Source organism: Equus przewalskii, chromosome 5 (assembly GCF_037783145.1).
Source record: "Equus przewalskii isolate Varuska chromosome 5, EquPr2, whole genome shotgun sequence".
Classification (NCBI taxonomy): domain Eukaryota; kingdom Metazoa; phylum Chordata; class Mammalia; order Perissodactyla; family Equidae; genus Equus; species Equus przewalskii.
In genome coordinates this window covers 35,173,398-35,197,179 of record NC_091835.1, presented here as the reverse complement: position 1 = coordinate 35,197,179, position 23,782 = coordinate 35,173,398, and the positions used below count along the sequence as shown (strand labels likewise).

Here is a 23,782-nt window from a genome sequence, read left to right as displayed (position 1 = left end):
GTGCGTTCTGAGTTCCGCGGCCGACTAGGAGCGACCGGAAGAGGCGGGGCCGCCAGGCGAGCGCGCTCTGTGCGCCTGCGCGAAACGTTTCCGTGGAGTGCGGCGTCCGAACGCTGGTCTCGGAGTGCACGTGGAGTGCTGTCCCGCGTACCCGGGGGCGTCTCGGGCCCGGACCCACCTTCAGGTGAGCCGAGGCTTCGGGTGGGTCTGGAGGAAGTCGGGGAAGGAAGGGTGATTGCACTGACCGGGACTGCGGCGTGAGGAGGGAGGCAGTACATACAGATGGCCTGGGACCTAGGGTCCGGAGCTCCTCGTGGAGTAGGGGTTTGGTTAGGCCTCGAGGGGCTGTCGGGGGTGCTGGGTCGAGGTTCTGGTCGACGCGATGCCCTTTCCCACTCTAATACGCTAAGTGTGCGCTTTTCTTTTCCGTTTCCTACACGCGCGACTCTTCTCCCATGTTTCTTTTCCCCAGTACCATGGGGCGCAAGTTGGACCCTACGAAGAAGGAGAAGCGCGGGCCGGGCCGAAAGGCCCGGAAACAGAAGGGTGCCGAAACCGAACTCGCTAGATTCTTGCCTGCAGGTAAGGGTCAGGCCTGCTCCCTCCTCATCCTCCAGCTTTTGTGTAAGTCTTAGATCTGTATCGTAACCTCTTCCGTTTCTTAGTCTCTGTTCACTTTCTGTTCAAGTAGGATTGTATGAATTATTAGGAAATAAGAATGAATGAAACACTCACTGTCATCAGCCAGGAGTTAGGGAAGATGCTACAGGGATGCGAGTACTCATGCAAGAAGAGGTGCGGTTTAACATTGAGGGAGTTCGGAAGAAGGGGGATCCCATGCAGTTAGAGAATTTAAAAAAATTTTAAGAAGCTAGGTTTTGAAAAATGGGTGACATTTTAGCAAGTGGAAGTTGAGAAGGGGACAGGCCAGTCACTGAACTGCTTTGTGGAGGGGATGGAGATGGGAAAGCACAGATCTAGTTCCCACATGGTGAGTAGTCTGCTGCATGGAAGCCTGGGTGAGAGAAAAGAATGGACAGGTAGTTTTTGTTGGGCATTGGATAAAAGGTGCAGTTTATTGAGCTAATGCAAGTGCTGGGCACTGTACTGAACTCTTTGGACATGTATCACTTCATTTTCTTAGTTTCTTGTGAGAGAGGCATTGTTAAGGAAACAGATGTTTAGAGGTTACGTAACTTATGTATAGTTAGTTATTAAATGACAGGGCCGAGATTTAAACTTTTTATTTCTTGGTGAATGTTTGAAAAGCAGCTTGAAACAGTTGAAAAGATAAAAGCTACTGTGGTTGGTAATTGATTAAATTGAGAGTAAAGGAAAGGGGAGAAGGAAAGATAAATTTTGCGTCTGTGTTATCAGAATGGTGATGATGCCATTTATTGAAATCAGAAGTCTGGAGGGAGGCCCCGTTTGGATTTGGTTGATGAACAACCAGATGGAGATCATCTCCTTTTCATCTCTTACCCAGCTCCTGGTAAAGCCATGGGAGTGAGTTGCAATCTATTCCTTTTAATTAGTGTACTAATTCTTTCCCCACTTCTATTTCTTTTCTCATTGCTCTTTCTCCTTTCACCTGTAATCTTTTGCTCTGCCTCCTTTTTTTTTTTTTTTAACAGCTGGTGATGAAAATTCCAAGAGGCTGTCTAGTCGTGCTCGAAAGAGGTGAGTGTGGATGTCTAGACTTACATAGGTTAAATTGGTACTGCTCATCTTTAGCCACATCATCGCATGTGATCATGCTGATGGAATGGCTGTTTGGGCACTGTCACATTTCGCTGTCAGGGGAAATGGCAGAGCTTGGAGATATGTTCTATTTCCTCACTCCATATGTCTTTTCAGGGCAGCCAAGAGGAAGTTGGGCTCTGCTGAAGGCCCTAAGATGAATAAGTCTCCTGGGGCCAAACCGTTGCCTGGAAAGCTACCAAAAGGTCAGTGAAAATAGGAGCTGGGTGCTACCTGAGGGTTCTGGGTAGAGAAAGGCTTGCTGAGCATTTCTAGAGTGAAAGGAACAACCCGAGGACATTCTTAGGGGTAGAAAATACAGGCTTCATTCAGTGTGTGACTGCCATCAGTCCAGGATTCTTCAAACCCTTCGGGATCTCTGCAGGAGTTGTCCAGACACCTCGTAAGAAGGGACCGCAGTCCTTCTTAAATACTGCTCGAGGCAAGAAGCGCCCTGCACCAACCCATAGCAGTGAGGAGGAGGAAGAGTCTGAAGAGGATGGTGTGGGGAACCAGGGGGACCTCTGGGGCTCTGAGGACAGCGATGCTGATATGAGAGATGACTACGGAGCTGACTCCAACTCAGAGAATGAAGATGAGGATGAAGGTGAAGAGGTGAGATTTATCTGTTCAGGAAGGAAGCCTTGCCTTTTAGAGTCTTTCCACATCCTTGAGACTATCCCTCTGTGACAAGGATAAGCCTGAGTAGAGAAGAGGGACTTTAGTATTCCATCACTATTCTGCTATCTTACGTCCTCTCAGTACACCTGCAAGTTTAAAAGAGCTGTAGAATAGAGCGGGGTTTTTTTTTTTTTGGAGGAAGATTAGCCCTGAGCTAACGCCTGCCAATCCTCCTCTTTTTGCTGGGAAAGACTGGCCCAGAGCTAACATCCATGCCCATCTTCCTCCACTTTATATGTGGGACAGACACCTACCACAGCATGGCTTGCCAAGTGGTGCCATGTCTGCACCCGGGATCTGAACTGGCAAACCCCGGGCTGCCAAAGCGGAACGTGCGCACTTAACTGCTGCGCCACTGGGCCAGCCCCTGAATAGAGCGTTTTAAAACATGAGACTGCTCAGTGCTGTATACCCCATTGATGGGAATAAAAATGCACACACGATTTTCATGAAGCATTTGGTATCTGAGAACCTTAAAAAGTTTCTTACTTCCATTTAGGAAGATCATCCAGAATGTGGACAAAAATTTATTTACTGAGGTATAATAAGTTATTTGTGTGCTACACAATTAGTATATAAGTGTGTTATTAGAAAATTCAAGCAATATAGAGTCATGTAGAATGAAAAGCTTCCCATTTGCAGCTCTCTCTCACAATCCCCTTTTTCTCTACAGAGTTACTGCTGGAGATTTGCAGGCACTGTGTGGATCATAATGCCAAAAACTCCAGAAACTTCCAAAATACTCAATATGCTTAAATAAATTATGGTCCGTTCATATGCTAGATTAACACCTGGCCATTATGTCTGTGAAAATGCTTGTGATCTAATTGTGAATGAGGAAAGGCAAGAAGCAAAGTTGGAAATAGATTATGGTTTTAACTATGTGAAAAATATAGAGTAAGTCTGGAAGAAAATATGGCAAAATGGATGCCCGAGGGCAGTTTTTATTCCCCCTGTGTACATATGGGTGTGTATTGTTTGAAACTTTTTTCCCCCCAGAGTCAATGTAAACCTTTTAATGGAAAGGGAAATACACACAAATGTAGAAGATAATGTAATGAACCCTTTCAGCCCATCACTTAGTTTCAGCGATGGTTAACATTGTGCCTGTCTTATGTTCACTTCTCTAGGGTCTGTATTTTCTTGTGAGAGCAAGTGTTACATCTGCATTTAGGAAAAAATAAAATACAAGGGTAGATAGTACTACGTGGGGTGGTGGAAGGGCAGGCTTTCATTACCAGCCCCTTGTCTCTTTTTTCAGTTGCTGCCCATTGAAAGGGCTGCTCAGAAGCAGAAGGCCCAGGAAGCTGTTGCTGGGTGAGTTTTGGAAATTCTTAGGACGTAGAATTGGCAGTGGCTGGGATGAAGGAAACTATGAGGAAGGAGGGGTTGTCTTGTTTTGATCTGTGAATCACTCTATTCCTGGATCTGTTTCTAGGGGCCAGTGGATCGAGGAGGAGACTGATGAAGAGGAGGAAATATCCCCTGAGTCAGGCCCCAAAAAGGATGATGAGCCGGATGGGGGCCTACAGATCAACGTGGATGAGGAGGAGCCTTTTGTGCTCCCCCCTGCTGGGGAGATGGAGCAAGATATCCTTCCCGCACAGGCTGAGGGGTAGTGGGGAGGTGCTTGGGAGGGGGTTTCCAGGCTCTGGGACATCATGAAATAGTTCCTTAGCAAGTCCACATGCGCAGCCTCCAGACTTGCAGCGAGTTCACAAGCGCATCCAAGATATTGTGGCAGTGCTGCGTGATTTTGGGACTCAGCGGGAGGAAGGTCGATCTCGTTCCGAATATCTGCACCGGCTTCGGAAGGACCTGGCTATTTATTACTCCTATGGAGACTTCCTGCTTGGCAAGCTTATGGACCTCTTCCCGCTGTCTGAGGTATTGAATTGCCAATCCAGTGCTCCTTCTCTGTTCTTGTCTTCTCTCTTCTTACCTTGTTTAAGGAAGGCAGTCAGCCCTCTTGCTCTCTTCTTTGTGGCTGAGCTCTTTGGCCAGCCTGACTTGTCCCCTTCCCTCTTGCTTTCCCAGCTGGTGGAGTTCTTAGAAGCTAACGAGGTGCCTCGGCCCATCACTCTCAGGACTAATACCTTGAAAACCCGGCGCCGAGACCTTGCTCAGGTGAGGGGTGGGTTTGGAAATTTGCTTATTTCAGGGAAGTGCCAACTTCTGCTAACTGCAGACTCTCCCCCTGTCCCCCTCTAACTGGGCGGGGATCTTAGTACCTGAGTGTTTCTTGGTGCAGGCATGATCCCAGGAGGCAGACCTAGACAGGCATAGTGTCATCCTGGGTCTGTCTGACCGGCTCAGGGTTCGGGACCTCTGTGGAGTGAGAGGCTTGTCCCTTCAGCCTCTGGTCCCTGTGAGAGACTTGAGACATCTGTATCGGGAGGAAAGTGCTCCCTCTGAAAGAAATGGGAGGGAGTTGTCTTCCTTTCACATCACAGAGAAGCTGGTGAAACTGATTCCTGCCCCAAGAAAAAGACACACACACATGCACAAACAGTATTTTTTTTTTTAAAAGATTGGCACCTGAGCTAACAGCTGTTGTCAGTCTTCTTTTTTTGTTCCCCTGCTTTTTCTCCCCCAAATCCCCCCAGTACAGAGTTGTATATTTTTTAGTTGTGGGTCCTTCTAGTTGTGGCATGTGGGATGCCGCCTTACCGTGGCCTGATGAGCGGTGCCATGTCCTTGTTCAGAATCCGAGCCAGCGAAACCCTGGGCCACCGAAGGAGAGCGCGCAAACTTAACCACTCGGCCACAGGGCCGGCCCCCAGTATTTTAAGCTCATTGTTCCCAAGGGTTCAGGGACCTTAGGTTTAAGACCCTGTTCTAAAGTCAGTGGTGTGGCCCTGTGTGTTGTGTATCTCCTGGTGCAAAAACCACCTGATAATTGTCGTTAATATGTTGTAACATTAAATATTAGGATGTAAGGGGGCTGAGCCTCTTGGAAAATTAGAGCCCACTTCCAGGAAATAAAAGAACAGGACCTGGCAGTCTGCTCCATTGTGATCGAGTTCAGACCTTGAGTTAGAGCCTGGGGCTAAGGAAAGGACCCCATGGGATGGGATGGGAGAAACTGCATTCAGTGAGTCTGTGACGACTGTCCTAAGAGCTCTAGGAGTTGTGGTGCCATAGATCACCTGATAGGACCAGGTGACATATCTCTGTTTGTTTTTTGGGTACCGTGGCCTATGAGGTTTTAAAATCTTCATCCTTCTTATCTTCAGGCACTAATCAATCGTGGGGTTAACCTGGATCCCCTGGGCAAGTGGTCAAAGACTGGACTAGTGGTGTATGATTCTTCAGTGCCCATTGGTAAGTGTTCCCTGCCCAATAGCCCTTCTGCTCCTGCCCTTGTCGCAGCATGTCACAGATGGGTCTTCTTCCACAGGCGCTACTCCCGAGTACCTGGCTGGACACTATATGCTGCAGGGAGCCTCCAGCATGTTGCCTGTTATGGCTTTGGCGCCCCAGGAGCATGAGCGGGTCCTGGACATGTGTTGTGCACCTGGAGGAAAGACCAGCTACATAGGTATGAGAAGGGCAGGCAGTGGTAGGAAGGATTCGTCTGACTCTGCTTTTGAAAGTGGCTGGGGTCAGTGACTAGCTAGGCTCAAGGAACGGTGCACAGGCAGCTAGCAGAGTGGTGAGGAGCACAGGCTCTGGACTTGGCTTCATGTGTGCCACTTACCGCCCTTATGACCTTGGACAGGCCCCTGATCCTCTTTCGTCATCTGTAAAATGGGGTAGTAGTTGTGTTTGGGTTGGCGATTATGTTGTGTGGGTTGAGATATGTGTGCAGAAGTCCTTGGCACAGTGTTCAGCACGTAATTAGTCACAGACGTTTGTTAAACTGTTATTAGCTAGATTAAGTTCCTCTGTAGGACCAGAAAGATGTGCAGTAACAGTGGAAAAACCACATTGGCAGGCAGGCTCGCTCATCACCAGGGGCCAGTGCAGGCTGGGCAAGGCCTCTACAGTAAACGGGGCAGCAGGGCTTCTTGGGAGTGAAGTTTGCCTTGAAGTGATGACGCTTCACCTGTGGATTCCTGGGCTGGAATGTGGCCAGCAAGTGTGGAGGCACAGGAGCTGGCTGCTGAGCACTGCGCTGTCCCTCCCTTCAGCCCAACTGATGAAGAACACAGGTGTGATCCTTGCCAACGATGCCAATGCTGAGCGGCTCAAGAGTGTCGTGGGCAACCTGCACCGGTTGGGAGTCACCAACACCATTGTCAGCCACTACGATGGGCGCCAGTTCCCCAAGGTTGTTCTCCCCTCTGTGCGTCTCTCCTGAGGTGTCTTCCAATTCACTTGCCCCCTTCCTGACATCAGAATGTTTAAACTTGCTCCTAGGAAATAAATGCTGCAGTACAGGTTGCCAAAAACATCTGCTTTACCTACCCTCTTTCCCCAGGTGGTGGGGGGCTTTGACCGAGTACTGCTGGATGCTCCCTGCAGTGGCACTGGGATCATCTCCAAGGACCCAGCTGTGAAGACTAACAAGGTGAGGAACCAGGGTTGAGGGTGAGGAGGGGGTTTGGCACCAGCTGAGAGGTCTCTTGGCTGGGCCTTGTAGAACTGGAATGGGAGGTGGAGGACCGTTCTGAGCAGTCAGTAGCTCACCTCTCCTCCCCAGGCTGTGTTTTGAAATTCTGACCCCCTTGGGTCCCTCCTTCTTTCTCCTGGACAGGATGAGAAGGACGTCCTGCGCTGTGCTCACCTGCAGAAGGAGCTGCTCCTGAGTGCTATTGACTCCGTCAATGCCACCTCCAAGACAGGAGGCTACCTCGTCTACTGCACCTGTTCTATCATGGTGAGGCCTCTGTCAGCACAGGGCTGGGGGGCTGTTTGCTCCTTAGAGCTCCCTTCACTCCAGCTCTGCGTGTCCTTCCGTCTTTGTCTCCTTTACGTGTCCAGGTGGAAGAGAATGAGTGGGTGGTAGACTATGCCCTGAAAAAGAGGAATGTGCGGCTGGTGCCCACAGGTCTCGACTTTGGCCAGGAGGGTTTTACCCGCTTTCGAGAAAGGCGCTTCCACCCTACTCTGCGTTCTACCCGCCGCTTCTACCCTCACACCCACAATATGGATGGTTTCTTTATTGCCAAGTTCAAGAAATTCTCCAATTCTATCCCCCAGTCCCAGACAGGTAAGCAACGTGCTCTTTCTATGTTTCACGAGGCTGGGTAGTGACTGCAGGGAAGGGAAGGGCTTCTGCCGCTCTTAGCTCAGCCCTTGCATGCTTGGGTGAGATCCCTTTCATCCCAGCTAGAATCGGTCCCGAGCCTGGCCCCATTTGAGTATGTTTAGGCGTTCATATGGATGGAAGCCTTGTTCTCGATTCTGCCAAGTGGCTGCAGTTGTTTGGAATAAATGCATTCCCAGTGCAGGTTGTGGTTTCTGTTCCTTCTTGGCTGAGGGTTGCCTGACTCCTGATAGACCTCTGCTGGTCCAGCATCGTCAGCATTGGGTTGGCACAGGACTCCGCAGAACTATCAGCATTTCTCTGAGTCCATCACACTAATTGCAGATTGTTTTCTCAGCCATCTTGAGGAGTCTGGCCTGGATCTCAAGGGGAAGGGTGGGGTTTTCTGAAACAGGCTTGAGGGCTTTGCGTGCTGGGATATGATCCTGGGTCTAGTTGGAGGACAGGGAGGCGAGCTTCTCTGAATACAATCTGCTTGACTCGTTGAGTTGATTTTTTTTTTAAATAAATAATGCGCCTTATTAAAGTCACATCTGAATGTTAACAAAACAAAAACCTTAAGAAATAGCACAGTTTGGGGGCAGCCCAGTGGCATAGGGGTCATGTGTGCGCTCTGCTTCGGCGGCTCAGGGTCCATGGGTTTGGATCCGGGCACTGACTTGTGAACCGCTCAACAGACCATGCTGTAGTGGTGTCCCACATGCAAAATAGAGGAAGATTGCCATAGATGTTAGCAACAATCTTCCTCACCAAAAAAAAAAAAAAAAAAAATTTGCTGTAGCCTTTTTTTGTAATTTTAAAAGTACATATTTAATATGTCAGCCCTCATTTATGTCATACTAGCCTGTTTCTAGTTGCTGTGTGTTTTCTTATTTTCCTGCATCTCATCAAAATCCACATGAAAAAAATTGTCTTCTCTGATTTAAAAAAAAAAAGCCCAGTGCTTCAGGTTTATTCAGGATTCACCTCCTCCTTAGAGTGTCTTGTTACCTTCTGTCCTCAAGGGGGCAAGCTTCCTTGACAAACCTTTTGGCCCAAGGATGGGGAGTGATCCCTTCTCTTTAATACAAGGCTCAAATACAACTTGAGTGAAGGCCAGGTGATCACAGGGAATGTGAATCTAGGTAATCTGCTCTTAGCCACTGTCCCAATTGTGTGAAACACTTAATTTGATTCCTCTACTTATCTCTTCCACTCATGATCGAGACCTAGGGATGAGGCCCATTTCTCAAACCATCTGTTTAATTTTAATCCCAGGAGATTCTGCAGCATCCACCCCTGCAGAAGTAGACTTGCCTGACCTGAAAGCTCAGGTGACTCCCAAGCCTGAGAACAGCAGCCAACCTGCCAAGAGGGCCAGAGTGGCTGTGAAGGCAAAGCAGCAGCTGCATCCCAAGAAGGCCACCTTCCGGAAGCAGAATGGTGTCTCCAAAGGGGCAGACTCAGAGTTATCTGCTCTATCTTCTGTCACAAAGGCCAGGGCTTCCTCCAAGCTCCAGGATAGCAGCCAGCCAGCTGTCAAAGCTGAAGTGATCACGGAACCGAAGGTGTTGGGGAAACTAAAGCAACAGTCACCTAAACTGCAGTCCTCCAAGAAAGCTGCCTTCCCGAAGCACAGTGCTCCTCCCAAGGGCACAGACACAGCAGCACCTGCTATGCTATCCTCCAGGACCCAGGCCACTCTCAAGCCGGAGGACCGTGCTCAGCCCCTTGGGGATGCCAAAGGGGCTGAGAAGGTAAAGCAGCAGTTGTCAGAGCAGCCCTTCAAGAAAGCTCCCTTCCAGAAAGAGAATGGCACCCCCAAGGGAACTAAGACCTCCACCATGTTCCCCCTCAGTTCCAGCCAGCCCCCACCAGCCAAGAGGAGAAAATCTCAATCCAGAGGCAGCAGCCAGCCACTGCTGTCCTAGGTGGATGGCTGAGACTAGCCCAGGGTGGCTCATGGCCGTTGTCACTGGGTTGGAACTCTTACCTCTGTGAGGGTGGCTTCCCCGCTGTGCATATGAAATTTAATATAATTTCACAATCTCTGATGCTGTGTTTTTTTTGAGGGGACTGGATTTTGGCTTTGTTGCTTTAAGGGTAGAGGTGGAAGGGTGAGACAGAGATCCTCTGAAAAGAGGGAACAGTGTGGTGTACTGAGAAGTCGGGTCAGGTTCAGGCTCCTGAGATCCTTGGTCTCCCCAGGGACCCAGGGGAGGAGCCGTGAGTCAGAACTAGGGTGTTTGGGCTCTGGGGCGAGGACGGCGGTAGAAGTGTAAGGAAGTGGGCTTCCTGTCCCCAGAACCCATGGAATTCTGGGGGACCTGGGTTTAATGGTCCACTGCCACTCTGGCTGGATTCCGGGCGTGGGCCGGGTCCGCTCGGAGAAAGGCTGGCCGGGCCGCTCCGCTCTGGGCTCGGCCTCAGGCCCGGGAAGGTCCCGCTGCCAGCCTCGGATTGAGCCTTTCATTGGCTTCCTCTCTTCTCTCCCCCGCCCCTCTGACCTCTGCCCCTTCTGTCGGGCCGTCTGATTGGTTGCCCCGCGTCCCCCCGGCGCCTCATTGGCTCTTCTCCGTCGCCCTCCATCCCTGCTCCTGCACCGGGCTCCATCTCCCAGCAGAAGGCGCAGCCATGAATCCGTTATTCGGCCCCAACCTCTTCCTCCTACAGCAGGAGCAGCAGGGCCTGGCCGGGCCGCTGGGGGACCCCCTGGGAGGCGACCCCTTCGCCGGGGGAGGGGACGTGCCCCCGGCGCCGCTCGCCCCGGCCGGCCCGGCCCCCTACTCGCCGCCCGGGCCGGGCCCGGCGCCCCCAGCCGCCATGGCGCTCCGCAACGACCTGGGCTCCAACATCAACGTGCTCAAGACGCTGAACCTCCGGTTTCGCTGCTTCCTGGCCAAGGTGCACGAGCTGGAGCGCCGCAACCGGCTGCTGGAGAAGCAGCTGCAGCAGGCGCTGGAGGAGGGTAAGCAGGGCCGGCGGGGCCTGGCTCGCCGCGACCAGGCCGTCCAGACCGGCTTCGTCAGCCCCATCCGGCCCCTGGGGCTGCCTCTGGGCGCCCGGCCGGCTGCCGTCTGCTCCCCGTCGGCGCGGGTGCTGGGCTCGCCCGCGCGCTCGCCGGCCGGCCCCCTCGCGCCCTCCGCCGCCGGCCACTCGTCGCCCTCCACTTCCACCTCCACCGCCTACTCCTCGTCGGCCCGCTTCATGCCCGGCACCATCTGGTCCTTCTCTCACGCCCGCCGGCTCGGGCCGGGACTGGAGCCCACCTTGGTGCAAGGGCCTGGCTTGTCGTGGGTGCACCCCGACGGGGTGGGCGTCCAGATCGACACCATCACCCCTGAGATCCGCGCGCTCTACAACGTGTTGGCCAAAGTGAAGCGCGAGCGGGACGAGTACAAGCGGAGGTAGGGACCAGGAAGGTGGGACAGGGCTCAGTGTCTCATGCCACACACAGGGCCCGGGACTCGAAGTGGGTCCAGGGGAGGAGAGCAGTTGGGGCCCAGGAATCAGGGAGGAATCGGGAAAGAGAGTTCCCAGCTGTGTAAGGAGGAGCTTGGAAGTAGACAGACAGAATTGGATACTGGGAGACTAAGATCCACAGAGAGGGCAGAAGTCGGACTTGGGACAGGAGGAAGGATACTAAGAGCAGGATGTTGGGAGGAATTCATACTTTTGGTCTGGCTTTCCTTTCTGTCTCATCTAGGCTTCAGTGTTTGGATAACTGTAAACTGTGGGGTTTTGTGAGGTGAGAAAGGGCTGGAGGTCTGAGAGGTCACATCTGGGGTGCTGCTTATCCCCACCAGCCTCAGCCCTTGGAACAATTTTGTGATATCAGCTCCATATACTGATCACAAGTAAGAGGCAAAGGCTATAGCTCTAATCAGGGAGTCAGAGAAGTAGAAGGGGATGGTGAGGGAGGGGCTGGACCTTGCAGTGGATGATCCCGCCACTGCCCAGAGCTTCCCAGAGCTGTCATGGAAAGTGGGTATCCCCTCTAGTTCCATGTGAAAGGCTTTGGGGACCTCAGGGCATTGCTTGGAGTAGGTAAAAAAATGGGAAAGGGAAGAGTAAAGGGAATTCCCTAAGGAAAGGAGAAGTCACAGGGCTAGTGGGAGCTGGGAGAATCTGTGAGTGCAAAGAGCTGAAGCTGGAGGAAATGCAAACAGGGCCAGTGAAGGAACTGAGTAGGAAGAAGTTGGGTATCTGGACACACCCTGTGAGTATAGGGCAGCTGGGGGCAGGCCCAGTGCGTTCTGAGGATGAAGATTGGACTCTGCAGGCAACCTGGCGGGGCAGCAGGAGGGACCAGGGGAAGAGATGTGATGCTGGAGCGCTGGCTGTCTACCAAGTGATACCTTAGAGGGTTGATAAGCAGGCCCTTAGGACGGGAGCACGAGTGCAGCCAGCACTTTGTAGGCTCTGTGACTCATGCCATGGTTGGGGAAGGAGATGACAGGTCAGAAGGAGGCTTTGGTTTGGGGGCCTTCTTAACCCCTTAATCAGCTACTCTGACCCCTTGTGGGCAGGCCTGGGAATTCCCTTGAAGTGTAGCAGAGATTGGTGTCTCTGGGGACTGGCTGAATGTTCCGGGGAATTACCGTCTGGATCAACCTTCAGCAATCTGTAACCTGCCAGAGTCTAGTAGATCACAGCTCAGCAGGCTTTCTGAGGCTGAGTCCTGTCTTCATGCTGGCTTCCTTGGTTGTAGTCTGTATAAGTGTCTTTGGGAATCTCAATTAAAAACCATCATTCCAATGCCACCCAGAACCAGCCTGCCCCAGCCCCTGCCCCAGCCCCTGCCCCTTCCCCTGCCCCAGCCCCAGCCCCTGCCCCAGCCCCAGCCCCTGCCCCAGCCCCAGCCCCAGCCCCAGCCCCAGCCCCTGCCCCTGCCCCAGCCCCTGTCCCAGCCCCAGCCGCAGCCCCTGCCCCAGCCCCAGCCGCAGCCCCTGCCCCAGCCCCTGCCCCAGCCCCAGCCCCTGCCCCAGCCCTAGCCCCTGCCCCAGCCCCTGCCCCAGCCCCTGCCCCAGCCCCAGCCCCTGCCCCAGCCCCTGCCCCTGCCCCAGCCCCTGCCCCAGCCCCTGCCCCTGCCCCTGCAGGGGTTAACACAGTCAGCAGTGCAACATGGACAATTCTGGAATGCGTTCATTACCACAGGAACAACTGCTATTCTCAGGGGCATTTTTTTAAAAAAAAACTGAAAGAGTTTTTGTCCTTGGTCCAGCTGTCCAGGGCAGCAAAGAGTTATTCCTTGGGGACTGATGAGCTCATCACTCTGCAGCAGGCTGCTGCGCAGAGGGCCCCGCAGCTAGAGTTGGGTGGTACGTGACACTGGCAGTTACTCATTCTTCCACCCCAGATCCCCTGCCCTCTTTCTGTTCTCTTTATAGCAACACTGCAGCTCCTGTCTGTGGCCTGGAAGGCAGGGGCAAGGCTTGAGCACTAAACTGCGAAGGAATGAGGCCTCCTGGGTTCTATTTTCAGCTCCCTGGCCTTCTGTGACCTTGAGTGGGTCTCTCTTTCCTGGCCTCAGTTTTTCTGACGTAGGAATGGCCCCTGCTTTCTCACTTCGCTCCAGGATACTGTTTATTTGGAAGAGAGGTGTTCAGTAAATGTGGAATACACGGAATTGCACAAGTTCCACCTGTGCTAAGGGGACTGTGAGTGAGGCCAGATTTGAATGGAGGTCAAAACGAGCCTGTTTGTGGGACAGTCTGGCTGGAGAGCATTCTAGTGAGCTTCCAGGTGACTTATTTTCAGGTTTTTTTACCCTGTAACATTTATCAATCTTAATCCTTACGTGACTTCCTTACTTAAGTTTCTACATGAATTTGTTGAGGTCACTGTCACCGATGTTTCCTGCCCTTCCTGATGCATCTTGTCCAGGGTCATTGTTCCCTTGTCAGTCCTGTTTTCTCCCTCCAGGGACTCATGGACTCCAGGGGCGTGAGGGTACCACATCCCATGCCTTCATATTGTAGATGAAGAAACCAAGGCCCAGAAAAGATAGAGGTCTTATCTAAGAAAATATATAACCTGATGCTGCTGGAGCCCTTCACTAGCCCTGACTGTCTGAATGAGAATGCCAGAGCAAAAAGGAGAAGGATATGGGGGCCAAGCAGGGAGGGGTGGGCAGGGAGCCAAGAGGGCCCAGAGCCGGGCTGCGCCATGAACCGGCAGGGTGGTGGCCTGGCTGGCTGCCTCGTTCCTGCCCAACCGGGAGGGGCAGCCGCGCTGATGTCTAGGAGTTATTATTAGGAATACTGCAGTGCGGCCCTGAGCGAGGGACAGGGCAGCAAGGGGAGATGGGCCTGGAGGGAGGGCCCAGGGCAGAGGGCAGAGGGCAGGTGGGAAAAGATGGAAGGACGGGGAAGGAAGGATTGAATCCTGTCTACGGAACATGTTCTCTCAGGTTTTTATTTTCCTGCTGTCCTCTTTGCCACTTCTTAACCATCTTTCTTCTCCTGAAGTTTTTCTCCTGGTGCAGTTCCCCTCCTCTCTCAGACTGGGAGAAGCCTTTCCAGAATGTGACAAGAAGTGATAGGTTACATGAATGGGGTCTGAGAAGGTCTGCCATTCCAGGCAACCTTGTAGGGTCTTGAAATCCTAAGCAGTGGTATCGCCCCTCCACGCCGCCTTCCGCCTCTGTGGTGTGATGCAGTATGCACTGGCTGACCCTGGACTTCCCTGTATGAAAACCTAGCCCTGGGAAATAGACCTGCCTGTGGCCGAGAGCATCTTGTAGCCTACTTGTGCTCTTCGTCTCTGTGTTCTGCATCCAGGAGACGCCGCTTCTAGTTCTTTTCCACTGTATTAATGGGGCACTTTTTCGTGCTCCAATTTCCCTTTCTCTCTGGGTTTGGTGCTTAGTAGTCCTGGCTCCCGCTTTCTACTGCTTTAGTGCCTTGGGGCCAGCCGTGTGCCCTCTCAACAACTTACTTAGAGGGGGCTCTGGGTGGGCAGTTTCTGGAGCTTGTTGGGGATGGACTTTGAGCGTCTCCTACCAGGCTCTTGACCAACTCTGTTGATGCGGTGTGTGTCCTGCAGCTGCTTTTACAGGGTTAAATGGTACCACAAGAGGCAGGGCAGCGGGCTAGAGGAGCTCTGTTCTGGTGCAGGCAGGAGGCGGGAGACCGGATCTGTGCGACTGAAGGTGGGAGACTGGGCCGGGTGGGCCTGGTGGTCTGGTGTGGGCAGGAGGTGGGGGTGAGGCCAGCCAGACAGCTGGTTGGGCCAGGGCCTGAGCGGGTCGGGCACAGCGAAGGACCAGAGCCAGCAGCAGTTGCTCTTAAAAGTAGTTCCTGGTAGGTGGCCCGGAGGTTCCAGGCGGGCAGCTGCTGAGCTCAGCACTTGCCAGGCAGCGTGGAGCCACCCGACAGCTGCAGCTGGCCACCGCTGGCCGGCCAATGTTCCTGCCCACAGCTCCTCCCCAGCTAGGGAACCAGACCCAAGGGCTGAGGCCTGAGCCAGGTGGGGAACAGGGTGCTGTGGGGCCAGGGAAGGACTCTGCACCTACGTTCCTTCCCTTCTTCCCGTGTCTGCAGGTGGGAAGAAGAGTACACCGTGCGGATACAGTTGCAGGAGCGAGTGAACGAGCTCCAAGAGGTGAGGCGCCCGCCGCCTGTGCTTCCCTCGGACCCCACCCGGCCTTCAGCCTGGGGCCGGCTCCTGGCCCCTCCGTGTCTTTACCGTCTTCCTACATTGGCAGTGTGCTCATGGCAGCGTTCTCTCCCTGGCTGTAGGAAGCCCAAGAGGCTGATGCCTGCCAAGAGGAGCTGGCGATGAAGGTGGAGCAACTGAAAGCTGAGCTGGTGGTCTTCAAGGGGCTCATGAGCAACGTGAGCACAGTGCACGGCTTGCAGTCCTCCTTGTGGGGCGGGGCTCCTCTGTGCCAGTCTTAGGCTGTCTCAAAGCAGGCAGAGTGGCCCCTCTGGTTTTGGTCGCTTCAGTTCCTGCCCACTGCCCCTCCCCCAACTTTGCTCTGCTCCTGTTTCTTTCCCTGCCACCTCCCAGTTCAAGAGCAAAAGAAGGAACAAAAGTCCCGTGTTGTGTCTGAGAGGCAGTGAAGCCTCCATCATTACTAGAAGGTGTTAAGCAGTTAGTGAAGAACACGCAGATCCGGCTCTGCAACTTGCTAGCAGTGTGGCCTTGGGCGAATTCCTTCACTGCTCTGCTTCTCTGTCCCCATCTGTGGATGGGATGACAAGGGCATGCGCTCTGCAGGGGGATTATGGAGACATGGTGTCCCTAGGGCAGTGCTAGCACATGCGCAGTGCTAGATACGTCTTAGCTGTTGTTCTTGTTGTTACAGTGCTTTCTCCACTCTCATCTCTCCCAGTGGTCTCTCTTTTTCTCTGGGAGCATAAGTTCCAGGAGGGAGCCCCTGCGTGTCCCAGCACAGGGCCACACCCCCGAGGAGCTCCATCTGGCCAGGGAGCCAGTGGCATGGATAGCCCAATGTATGAGCAGATGTGGGGAGGGAAGAGTGATGCATTCTGCTTGGAAGAGTCAGAGATGTCTTCCTGGAGGAGGTGACAGTGATGTGTGACCGGAATGATGAGGAGGACCTTGCCAGGGCCTTATTGGTGTGTCTGGAGGGCTGGGTGCCTCCTGACTGCTCCCTGTGTCCCCCGGACAGAACCTGTCAGAGCTGGACACAAAGATCCAGGAGAAGGCCATGAAAGTCGATATGGATATCTGCCGCCGCATCGACATCACCGCCAAGCTGTGTGACGTGGCGCAGCAGCGCAACTGCGAGGACATGATCAAGATGTTCCAGGTGAGGGGTTGTGCTGCCCTCGGCCCGGGAAGGGGGCAGGCTTTGGCCCCGGGCTCCCTAGCCCCACCTCCCCAGGGCCTGAGCTCCTCAGGGGAGGGCTGGGGCAGGGGAAGAACCGCCCGTCACTGCTGGCCTGGAGCCAGGCCCTGCCCTCTTTCTTGGGGTCCTTACCTTGGCAACGGGGGCCTCAGTGGGATGAGGCTGGGGGGCAAGGAACGGCCTCTGAAGAGAGGTTTTGGAAGCTGTCTCTAATGCCATCTCTCCCCTCCTTCTCTCTCTCCTCTGTCTCTTCCTCTCCTCTCTCTTCCTCTCATCTTCTTGGCTTTCTCCACAGAAGAAGCTGGTTAGTTTGGCTCTCATGCAAGCTTTGTAATGTCCTAGTCCTAGTTTCTAAACCACCCAGGCCTTTGGCCGTCAGTCCTGACCCGCTGGGCTGTTCAGCACAGATTTCTTCTCCCCTTTCTATTTTCCTTGCTCTTTCTCCCTTTTTCGATCTCTTTTTCTCTTTGCTTCCTCTCTTTAGCCCTTCTCCCTCTGGCTTTCCAATCTGGATGTGTGATTCAGGTTTTCCTTTGTAAACACTGTGTCCTCCTCCTTCTTGCAGCCTAAGACTTTCTTTTTAGTTCAGTCATTTCATTAGAAAGAATTTTTTTTAGAAAAAGAAATCCTCTTTAGCCATTATGCCCATCTTAATGTGGTCCCAACAAGCCGTTTCTCCCCGTATCTTACTGCTCTATTTTCTGTTCTCCTTTTTCTTCCTTCTCAGTCTGCAGCTCTGTCCCCATCTGTGTCTGTCTGCCTGTGTTGGTGACTCTGGTGTTTCTGTTCCTGTCATTGTAACTGTGTCTCCTCTCTCTGTCTGCCCACCCTCCCGCTGGTTCATGCCTCTCCCCTCCCCCCTGCCCTGCCGGCACCCACCCGCCCTTTCTCCTCATGCACCCGGCCTCGTCTCTGTAGTCTCTGCACTTGTCTCCCATTAAGGTCCCATCCATGGGGGGGCGGAAGCGGGAGCGCAAGGCTGCCATCGAGGAGGACACCTCCCTGTCGGAGAGTGACGGGCCCCGCCAGCCCGATGGGGATGAGGAGGAGAGCACAGCCCTCAGCATCAACGAGGAGATGCAGCGCATGCTCAACCAGCTGTGAGTCCCTTAGGCCCATCCTCAGCAGCCCCCCAAGAGGCCAGAGCTCCCCCGCCTGCCAGCCCCCTCTGCCAGGAGGAAGGCCCCAACCCTCCTTGACACAGGGGTTCCCTGTCTCTAGGAGGGAGTATGATTTTGAGGACGACTGTGACAGCCTGACTTGGGAGGAGACTGAGGAGACCCTGCTGCTGTGGGAGGATTTCTCAGGCTATGCCATGGCAGCTGCAGAGGCCCAGGGAGAGGTAACCCCCGCTCCCGGCCTCGGGGCCCCTCCAGGGCTGCCTCTCCAGCCTGATGGCCTGTCCTTGCCTGCCGCCTCCACTCCTCACTGTTTTCCCTCTGTAGCCATCATCCTTTACCTGCTTCTCCCTCTTCCTTTGTCCTTTTCTTTTCTGTCTCTAGTTTCCTTTAACCTGACTTTCTCTCTCTCCCCTACCTTGGCCCTGCGGAATGCCCCCATCCGGTCCCTGCCCATTGGCCTCCCGCTGCTTCCTTTTCTACTCCAGCAGCAGGAAGACAGTTTGGAGAAGGTGATTAAAGATACCGAGTCCCTCTTCAAAACCCGGGAGAAAGAGTATCAGGAAACCATTGACCAGATAGAGGTAAGGACACGAGTCGAAGCTGAGGGACACGGGTTCCCAGTGGGCCATGACTAGGCTGCAGGTGCCGTGGCCTCTCGAGTCCTGCGGGACCCCAGGCCCCAGGGCCTCCCCTTTTCTTTCATGAGGAGGAGTGATCTCCCAGCTCTGGTGCCTTTAGACCTCAGGCCCTGGAGGGAGGCAGACAGATGTAGCTTCGAATCTCAGCTCTGGCGCTTACTCACTACCGCTAGAACTTTTTACAAGCCACTGCCTCTCTCGGCGCGTGTTCCTTTATTTGTAAAATGGGGAGCTGAGTAATGCCTCCCTCACAGGGCTGTTTGGAGATCATGCACTTGTCGAGCTGCAGGCCGTGTGTGTCTCACAGGAAGCGTGCCATCCTGTAGCTTGTTGTTTTCATTGCCTGCACTGTCAGGGCTGCAGCAGAGGCCACTGAGAGGGGTCTTGAACTTCGCTGCTTCTTCAGCTCAGCCTTTGAGCTAATGGGGGAATCTCCATTCTTATTCCCTAGCCCCGAGGAACCTTCTAGAGATGGCGAGTGGAGCTGGTGCTTAAACCGGGAAGGATGTGTGGTGCCCTGGATGAAGGGGGCTGTGGGGAGGGTCGGAGGGGATTCGTGAGCCCTCCTGCCTGTGCGGGAGAGGGCCCCTGCCTGAGCACTCTGACCCGGGGGCATGACTGGCGGCTGCTCTAACCCTCAGCCTCCCTTCAAGCCCACGTGGCAGATTTCCACTCTTCCTGAGCTCACACAGCCTGCGTTTTGAGAAGGAAGTTGAGAAATTATTTCCTACATGCTCATTCTCCCAACACACAACAAATAGTCCTGTTCCTTTAAGCAAAACCTTCTTTTGTTTCTGCCCAGGGAGACAGATGCTCAGTTTTAAGGCACAGCCAGATTGACGCTACGAGCCGAGGAGATGGGAAGGGAGAACTGGTCTCCACTCACTCATTTGCGCCCATCTCGCTGTCTTCCTCTTCTCTCCCAGGAGAGTGACCTTAGGAGAGATGTTAGCAGAGCTGACATGGTGGCTTAGGTGGCAGTGTTGCTCCTGGCGATCCATCTGGGACACCTGAGGTCCCTTTATCTCAGTGACCTGTGATCTCTCAGAGTCACCAAGATGGTGGCAAAGACCGTTTCCCATTGTTGGATGGGAAAGCCAAGGCCCAGGGTGGAGGGTGGGAGGGAGTTCTTTCTCCCCTATGTGCTGTCCTCTCTCCATCCGGTCCCAGCCCTCCCTTCCCCTCTGGTCACACAGTGGGTCTGGAGTTTCTGGTGTGGGGTGTTGCAGACACCTCCTAATGGGTGTGGTCATGTCCTGACCCCTCCCTGCTATAACTGTGTGAATCAAGGGGAGACATACCACTACGTGGAGACAGCTGGTGGCACTCCTAGCCTTGTCTTTTCATAGGATAGATCTGGTTCATTTCCTTCTTGCCCGTCCCATGGAGGGATGGGCTCCAGAGACAGCCCCTTCCACTCCGGCTCTCTGAGGTGGAGAAAATGGAGTGCAGGCAGTAGCTGATCTGAATAAGAGCTGGTGGCCTCGTATTTTCTTCCGAGATCGAACAGTCAGCTCGTCCCGCTCCTCTGGCTGGCTGCCGTGGGACCCCCACTGGAATCCCAGCTCTGGTACCAAGGCTGCCGCTCAGGCCATTCTCACTAGGGCTTCTGACCCCCGGCCACCGTCTCATCCCAAACGTTGCCGTCCTGACCTCTCTTGTATGCCCTCTGACCCATTTGTTTCCTTCTCCATGTTCCGTCCTGTCTGTCCCCTTCAGATGTGTTATGGGGTGTTGCCGTCCGATTCACAGGCTTCACGGCTCCTTCCCTACCCTTGCTCTTTGCTCCCAGGCAGCCAAGCAGTTTTATTCGGCCTCCCCTCTGTCCTTTGTACCCCAAACAAAGAGAGGCAGCAGACTGTCCCTGGCCCGGGCCTCTTATGGCCTTTGTGCCACCTCTCCGCTCTGCCTCAAAGCCTGCGGTGCAGGGTCGGGCTCTGGGAGGGAGGCCCTCATTTTTCACATATAACATTTCTCAAATCAAGATACATCTTAGAACCGGTAGGACATTCAGTGGGCAGGGAGTCTCTGTTAGTCTCTGAAAATGGCTTACAAGTGAGAAAATAAAGTAAAACGCAGAAATGGATGCTAAGAGAATTGAGCCCCTTTCAACACTGCAGACAGGTGTTCTTTGTGCCATGAGTCTTGTAGATGCTTCCCTAAGTTAATTAATTTCCCACGGAGGTGCTGGGTATGCACAGGCAGAGATGAACAACACCCATGGCCAGCCCTTCCAGGAGCTCCCATTTGAGTGAGGGATACAGGCTGGGTACGGCATTGTACAAGGAATGAGGGATGAGCCAATCCATGTAGGAACCCCAGGGAGGGAGCAAGGCTGTCCACAGATAGCCACCCAGGGCTCTCAAGAATGTCCCTCCTCTCCATCCTGCCCTTTTACATTCCTTTCCTCATTGCTCTCATCAGTGAGTCCTTTAAAGGGGTGCAGGACTGTAGCAGATCCCTTTGCATTCCTCTGTAAGCAAAGTCTTTTCCCCTGGAAAACTAGAAGGAATGATAGTGTATTGGGTGCCTTCGGCCTTGATCTGATTTATTTTTAAATGTGAGCCCTCTTGCACGGCTGCCTGGGACTCCTGCCAGGTGGTGCTCTGGGGGGGGTGTCAGTCTCCTCGGGGTAGGGGGCAGGGGCCCTGCTGACACCCTGGCCCTGCCCTGCCCCTGCCACAGCTGGAGCTGGCCACGGCCAAGAATGACATGAACCGGCACCTGCACGAGTACATGGAGATGTGCAGCATGAAGCGAGGCCTGGACGTGCAGATGGAGACCTGCCGCCGGCTCATCACCCAGTCTGGAGACCGGTGAGGGCCTTCCTGGAGTCTGGGCCCTGCCCCGCTTCCTCCGGGCCTCCCTCCCAGGGTGCATGCAGGGAGGGAGCGGTGGGCCAGAGCCCCTTGGAGGGCAGGCCCTGAACCCCCTTCGGCAGTGACCCAGTCACGTCTTGATGCGGGGCTCTTGTTGGAGGTCACTTGTATGTCTGGCCCAGCCTGACAGCTTTCTTTCCCTTGGAAGTGGATGATACGTATGTCCATTCTGGCGGATAGCTGAAACCTCCCAATGCCACCAACTCTGATGGTTCCACTGGTTAGAGGCAGCTAAAAACGCACGGAAGAGAAGGGGCGTGGGGCAAGTTTTTATCTAAAGTCAGGGCCATGATTCATGCATTTGACCCTGTGTAAGTTATACCTCCACAAAAAAGTCGATTAAAAAGTCACAAATACTTCAGATAGACATAAAGTTGGGGCCATCAAGTCAGTGCACTCAGCTCAGGTGACATCTCTCATACTGTGACTTTATTTATTTATTAAAAAATTTTTTTTTTGAAGATTAGCCCTGAGCTAACTGCTACCAATCCTCCTCCTTTTGCTGAGGAAGATTGGCCCTGAGCTAACATCTGTGCCCATCTTCCTCTACTTTATATGTGGGACACCTACCATAGCATGGTTTGCCAAGCAGTGCCATGTCCACACCCGGGTCCGAACCGGCGAACCCTGGGCTGCCGAAGCAGAACGTGCGCACTTAACTGCTGCGCCACTGGGCCGGCCCCTAAATTATTTTTAGGATTAGCACCTGAGCTAGCAACTGTTGCCAGTCTTCTTTTTTTTTTTTTATTCTTCTCCCAAAAGCCTCCCAGTACATAGTTGTATATATTTTTTAGTTGTGGGTCCTTCTGGTTGTGGCATGTGGGCTGCCGCCTCAGCATGGCCGGTGCCATGTCCGTGCCCAGCATCCAAACTAGTGAAACCCTGGGCCTCCGAAGCAGAGCTTGCAAACTTAACCACTCGGCCACGGGGCTGGCACCCATACTGTGACTATAGATATTTCTGAACTCTGAGCCTCCCAGAGTCCCCAAGATAAAAACAGGGACCGGTTCCCCCATTGGGCGGGGGAGGGGAGAGGTTTCTTCCTCCCCTCCCCACTCCCTCGCCCTGCATCTGCCCTCACCCTTGTGGTCCTCCTGCCCTTGCTGAAGATGTTACTCACCTGCCTGCCAGAGAACAAGGCCCGGGGAGAGACATGCCAGCCTCCTCAGGATCCCTGCCTTCCCCAAGGTGACAACTGGTGTTTTTTTCTAGAAAGTCTCCTGCTTTCACTGCGGTCCCGCTTAGCGACCCGCCGCCGCCACCGCCAAGCGAGACTGATGACTCCGATCGCGATGTCTCATCTGATAGCTCCATGAGATAGGGGCCTGCCTCCGGCTTGGCTCCCCTGGGGCCCCACCCTGCTGGGAACTCACCGAAGCAGAGGGTTCGGAGGTTCACAGAAGGGGAGCTGCATTTGTTTCGCTGCACCAAGCCTGGCCCTGGGGACTGGGGCGCTCTTCCCTCGGGCTTCCTCCCTTGGTCCTTGGCCTCTCCAGGGTTCTAGGGTGTCTGGAGCAAGGCTTGGCCTGCCCTTCCCGGGCAACTCCTGCCACAGCCGGGGCTCTGCTGCCTTCATGTGTGGGCCTCTGCTACCTTCCCATCTTTAAAATGCTGCCAGAGCGATTGTGGCCCCTTACCTTCTCCATCGAGTAAGGAATGTGATTGTCAGATATTCCTTCCATCCCTGTGGCCTAGAGCCAGCTCACTGTCTGATTCTGTACTGGTGCTAACTGGCCAGGCACTGGTATGAAGTGGATTAGGCTGGATGTTTTGTGGCTTGTGCAACACACGCAGTGGGAGAGGACTTCCCTCTGTGTCCTAAGTGGGGCTGGGCAGGGTGCTCTGTCCTCCCTCTGTCGTCCAAATGCTCCCGGTGCCTGCCTGTGGACGGCAGAGTAACATGGTACCACCCTTCCCTGTTGGAAGTGCCATGCATTAAAGGGGCCCTCGTGCCCTGTCTCGGCGGCTCCTCGGTCTGACTGGGTGCAGGACGGTGTAGGGCAATGGGCGCTCTTGCTTGTCTCCCGTCACTGCTGAGTGCGAGAAAGGCAAAGCTGCTTGTGCGTGCACATGGGTGAGTGCATGCACGTGTGCTCAGGGTCTCAGTATCTTGTTATCAGCCGACGCTGTGCCTCCTCCATGTTAGTCACACCCTGAGACCACCAGGCTGAGAAAGATGTCCCGGACTTGGAAAAGCTTGGAGAAACTGGAGACGTGACTGAGGCTACCTCAGCATAACTGCCGAGGAGGCTATGCTGAGCTGATGTTCGACTGCAATCGTTAATAATAATGACATTGCGAGTATTTATTGAACCCTCGTGTCACTGTTTCAAGCACTTTCTGGAGGTGGCTACGCAATCCCGTGAAGTCTGCACTGTTCCCACCGTTTTACAAACATGCAGGCGCAGACTGAGGGGGGAGCTCTAAAGTACCTGCCCAGAGTCACAGAGCCTCAAGTGGCAGCAGCAGGCTCTCAACCCGGGTCACTGGCGCCAAGCCTGTGCCTCACCCATGGTGATGATGGGAGTGTTAGTCATCCTGCCACTCCCCTGGGACTACAGGAGGCGCACATTACTCTTTTTCCCGGTTTATTTACTCTGTGGTACTTCCTGTGTATCAGGCGTGGTTCTAGCCCAATACATAATCAACCTAATATAATCCTTCCGAAGAACTTAAGAGCTGGGAACTAGCAGATACTGTTTGCAGAGAGTGAC

General features: G+C 53.8%; 2 protein-coding genes across 10 annotated transcripts; both read left to right on the top strand.

Annotated features, from left to right (window-relative positions):
- Positions 1-3: 3 nt before the first annotated feature.
- NOP2 (NOP2 nucleolar protein) lies at positions 4-9,664 on the top strand. Of its 3 annotated transcripts, XM_070618996.1 has the most exons (17): positions 55-184; positions 473-582; positions 1,378-1,506; positions 1,635-1,680; positions 1,858-1,946; positions 2,126-2,355; positions 3,683-3,738; positions 3,860-4,011; positions 4,109-4,308; positions 4,459-4,548; positions 5,658-5,745; positions 5,822-5,962; positions 6,555-6,694; positions 6,845-6,934; positions 7,121-7,243; positions 7,348-7,576; positions 8,891-9,664. In XM_070618996.1, the coding sequence occupies exons 5-17, from the start codon at positions 1,898-1,900 to the stop codon at positions 9,541-9,543; spliced, it is 2,241 nt and encodes a 746-aa protein (XP_070475097.1). In that variant the 5' UTR covers positions 55-184; positions 473-582; positions 1,378-1,506; positions 1,635-1,680; positions 1,858-1,897; the 3' UTR covers positions 9,544-9,664. The 3 variants fall into 3 exon arrangements, with proteins under 3 accessions (XP_008512160.1, XP_070475098.1, XP_070475097.1); XM_008513938.2 differs by lacking the exon at positions 1,378-1,506 and having other exon boundaries at positions 4-184; XM_070618997.1 differs by lacking the exon at positions 1,378-1,506 and having other exon boundaries at positions 30-184; positions 473-624.
- A 524-nt stretch (positions 9,665-10,188) lies between these two features.
- Positions 10,189-23,381, top strand: IFFO1 (intermediate filament family orphan 1). Of its 7 annotated transcripts, none has more exons than XM_070620564.1 (9): positions 10,189-11,019; positions 15,157-15,217; positions 15,355-15,450; positions 16,251-16,391; positions 17,349-17,530; positions 17,652-17,772; positions 18,040-18,132; positions 20,875-21,005; positions 22,285-23,381. In XM_070620564.1, the coding sequence occupies exons 1-9, from the start codon at positions 10,247-10,249 to the stop codon at positions 22,382-22,384; spliced, it is 1,698 nt and encodes a 565-aa protein (XP_070476665.1). In that variant the 5' UTR covers positions 10,189-10,246; the 3' UTR covers positions 22,385-23,381. The 7 variants fall into 7 exon arrangements, with proteins under 7 accessions (XP_070476665.1, XP_070476664.1, XP_070476663.1 ...); XM_070620563.1 differs by having other exon boundaries at positions 10,190-11,019; positions 18,037-18,132; XM_070620562.1 differs by having other exon boundaries at positions 10,191-11,019; positions 22,281-23,381.
- Positions 23,382-23,782: the final 401 nt, after the last annotated feature.

Excerpts from the sequence above, each read along its gene's own strand:
- IFFO1 (XM_070620568.1), top strand. The coding sequence starts at position 10,247 with ATGAATCCGTTATTCGGCCCCAACCTCTTCCTCCTACAGCAGGAGCAG. Across the intron at positions 15,451-16,250 it reads TCAAGGGGCTCATGAGCAAC|AACCTGTCAGAGCTGGACAC; the intron begins GTGAGCACAGTG and ends TCCCCCGGACAG. Across the intron at positions 17,773-18,036 it reads CTGCAGAGGCCCAGGGAGAG|CAGCAGGAAGACAGTTTGGA; the intron begins GTAACCCCCGCT and ends TTTCTACTCCAG.
- NOP2 (XM_070618997.1), top strand. The coding sequence starts at position 477 with ATGGGGCGCAAGTTGGACCCTACGAAGAAGGAGAAGCGCGGGCCGGGC. Across the intron at positions 1,681-1,857 it reads TCTAGTCGTGCTCGAAAGAG|GGCAGCCAAGAGGAAGTTGG; the intron begins GTGAGTGTGGAT and ends ATGTCTTTTCAG. Across the intron at positions 2,356-3,682 it reads ATGAGGATGAAGGTGAAGAG|TTGCTGCCCATTGAAAGGGC; the intron begins GTGAGATTTATC and ends CTCTTTTTTCAG.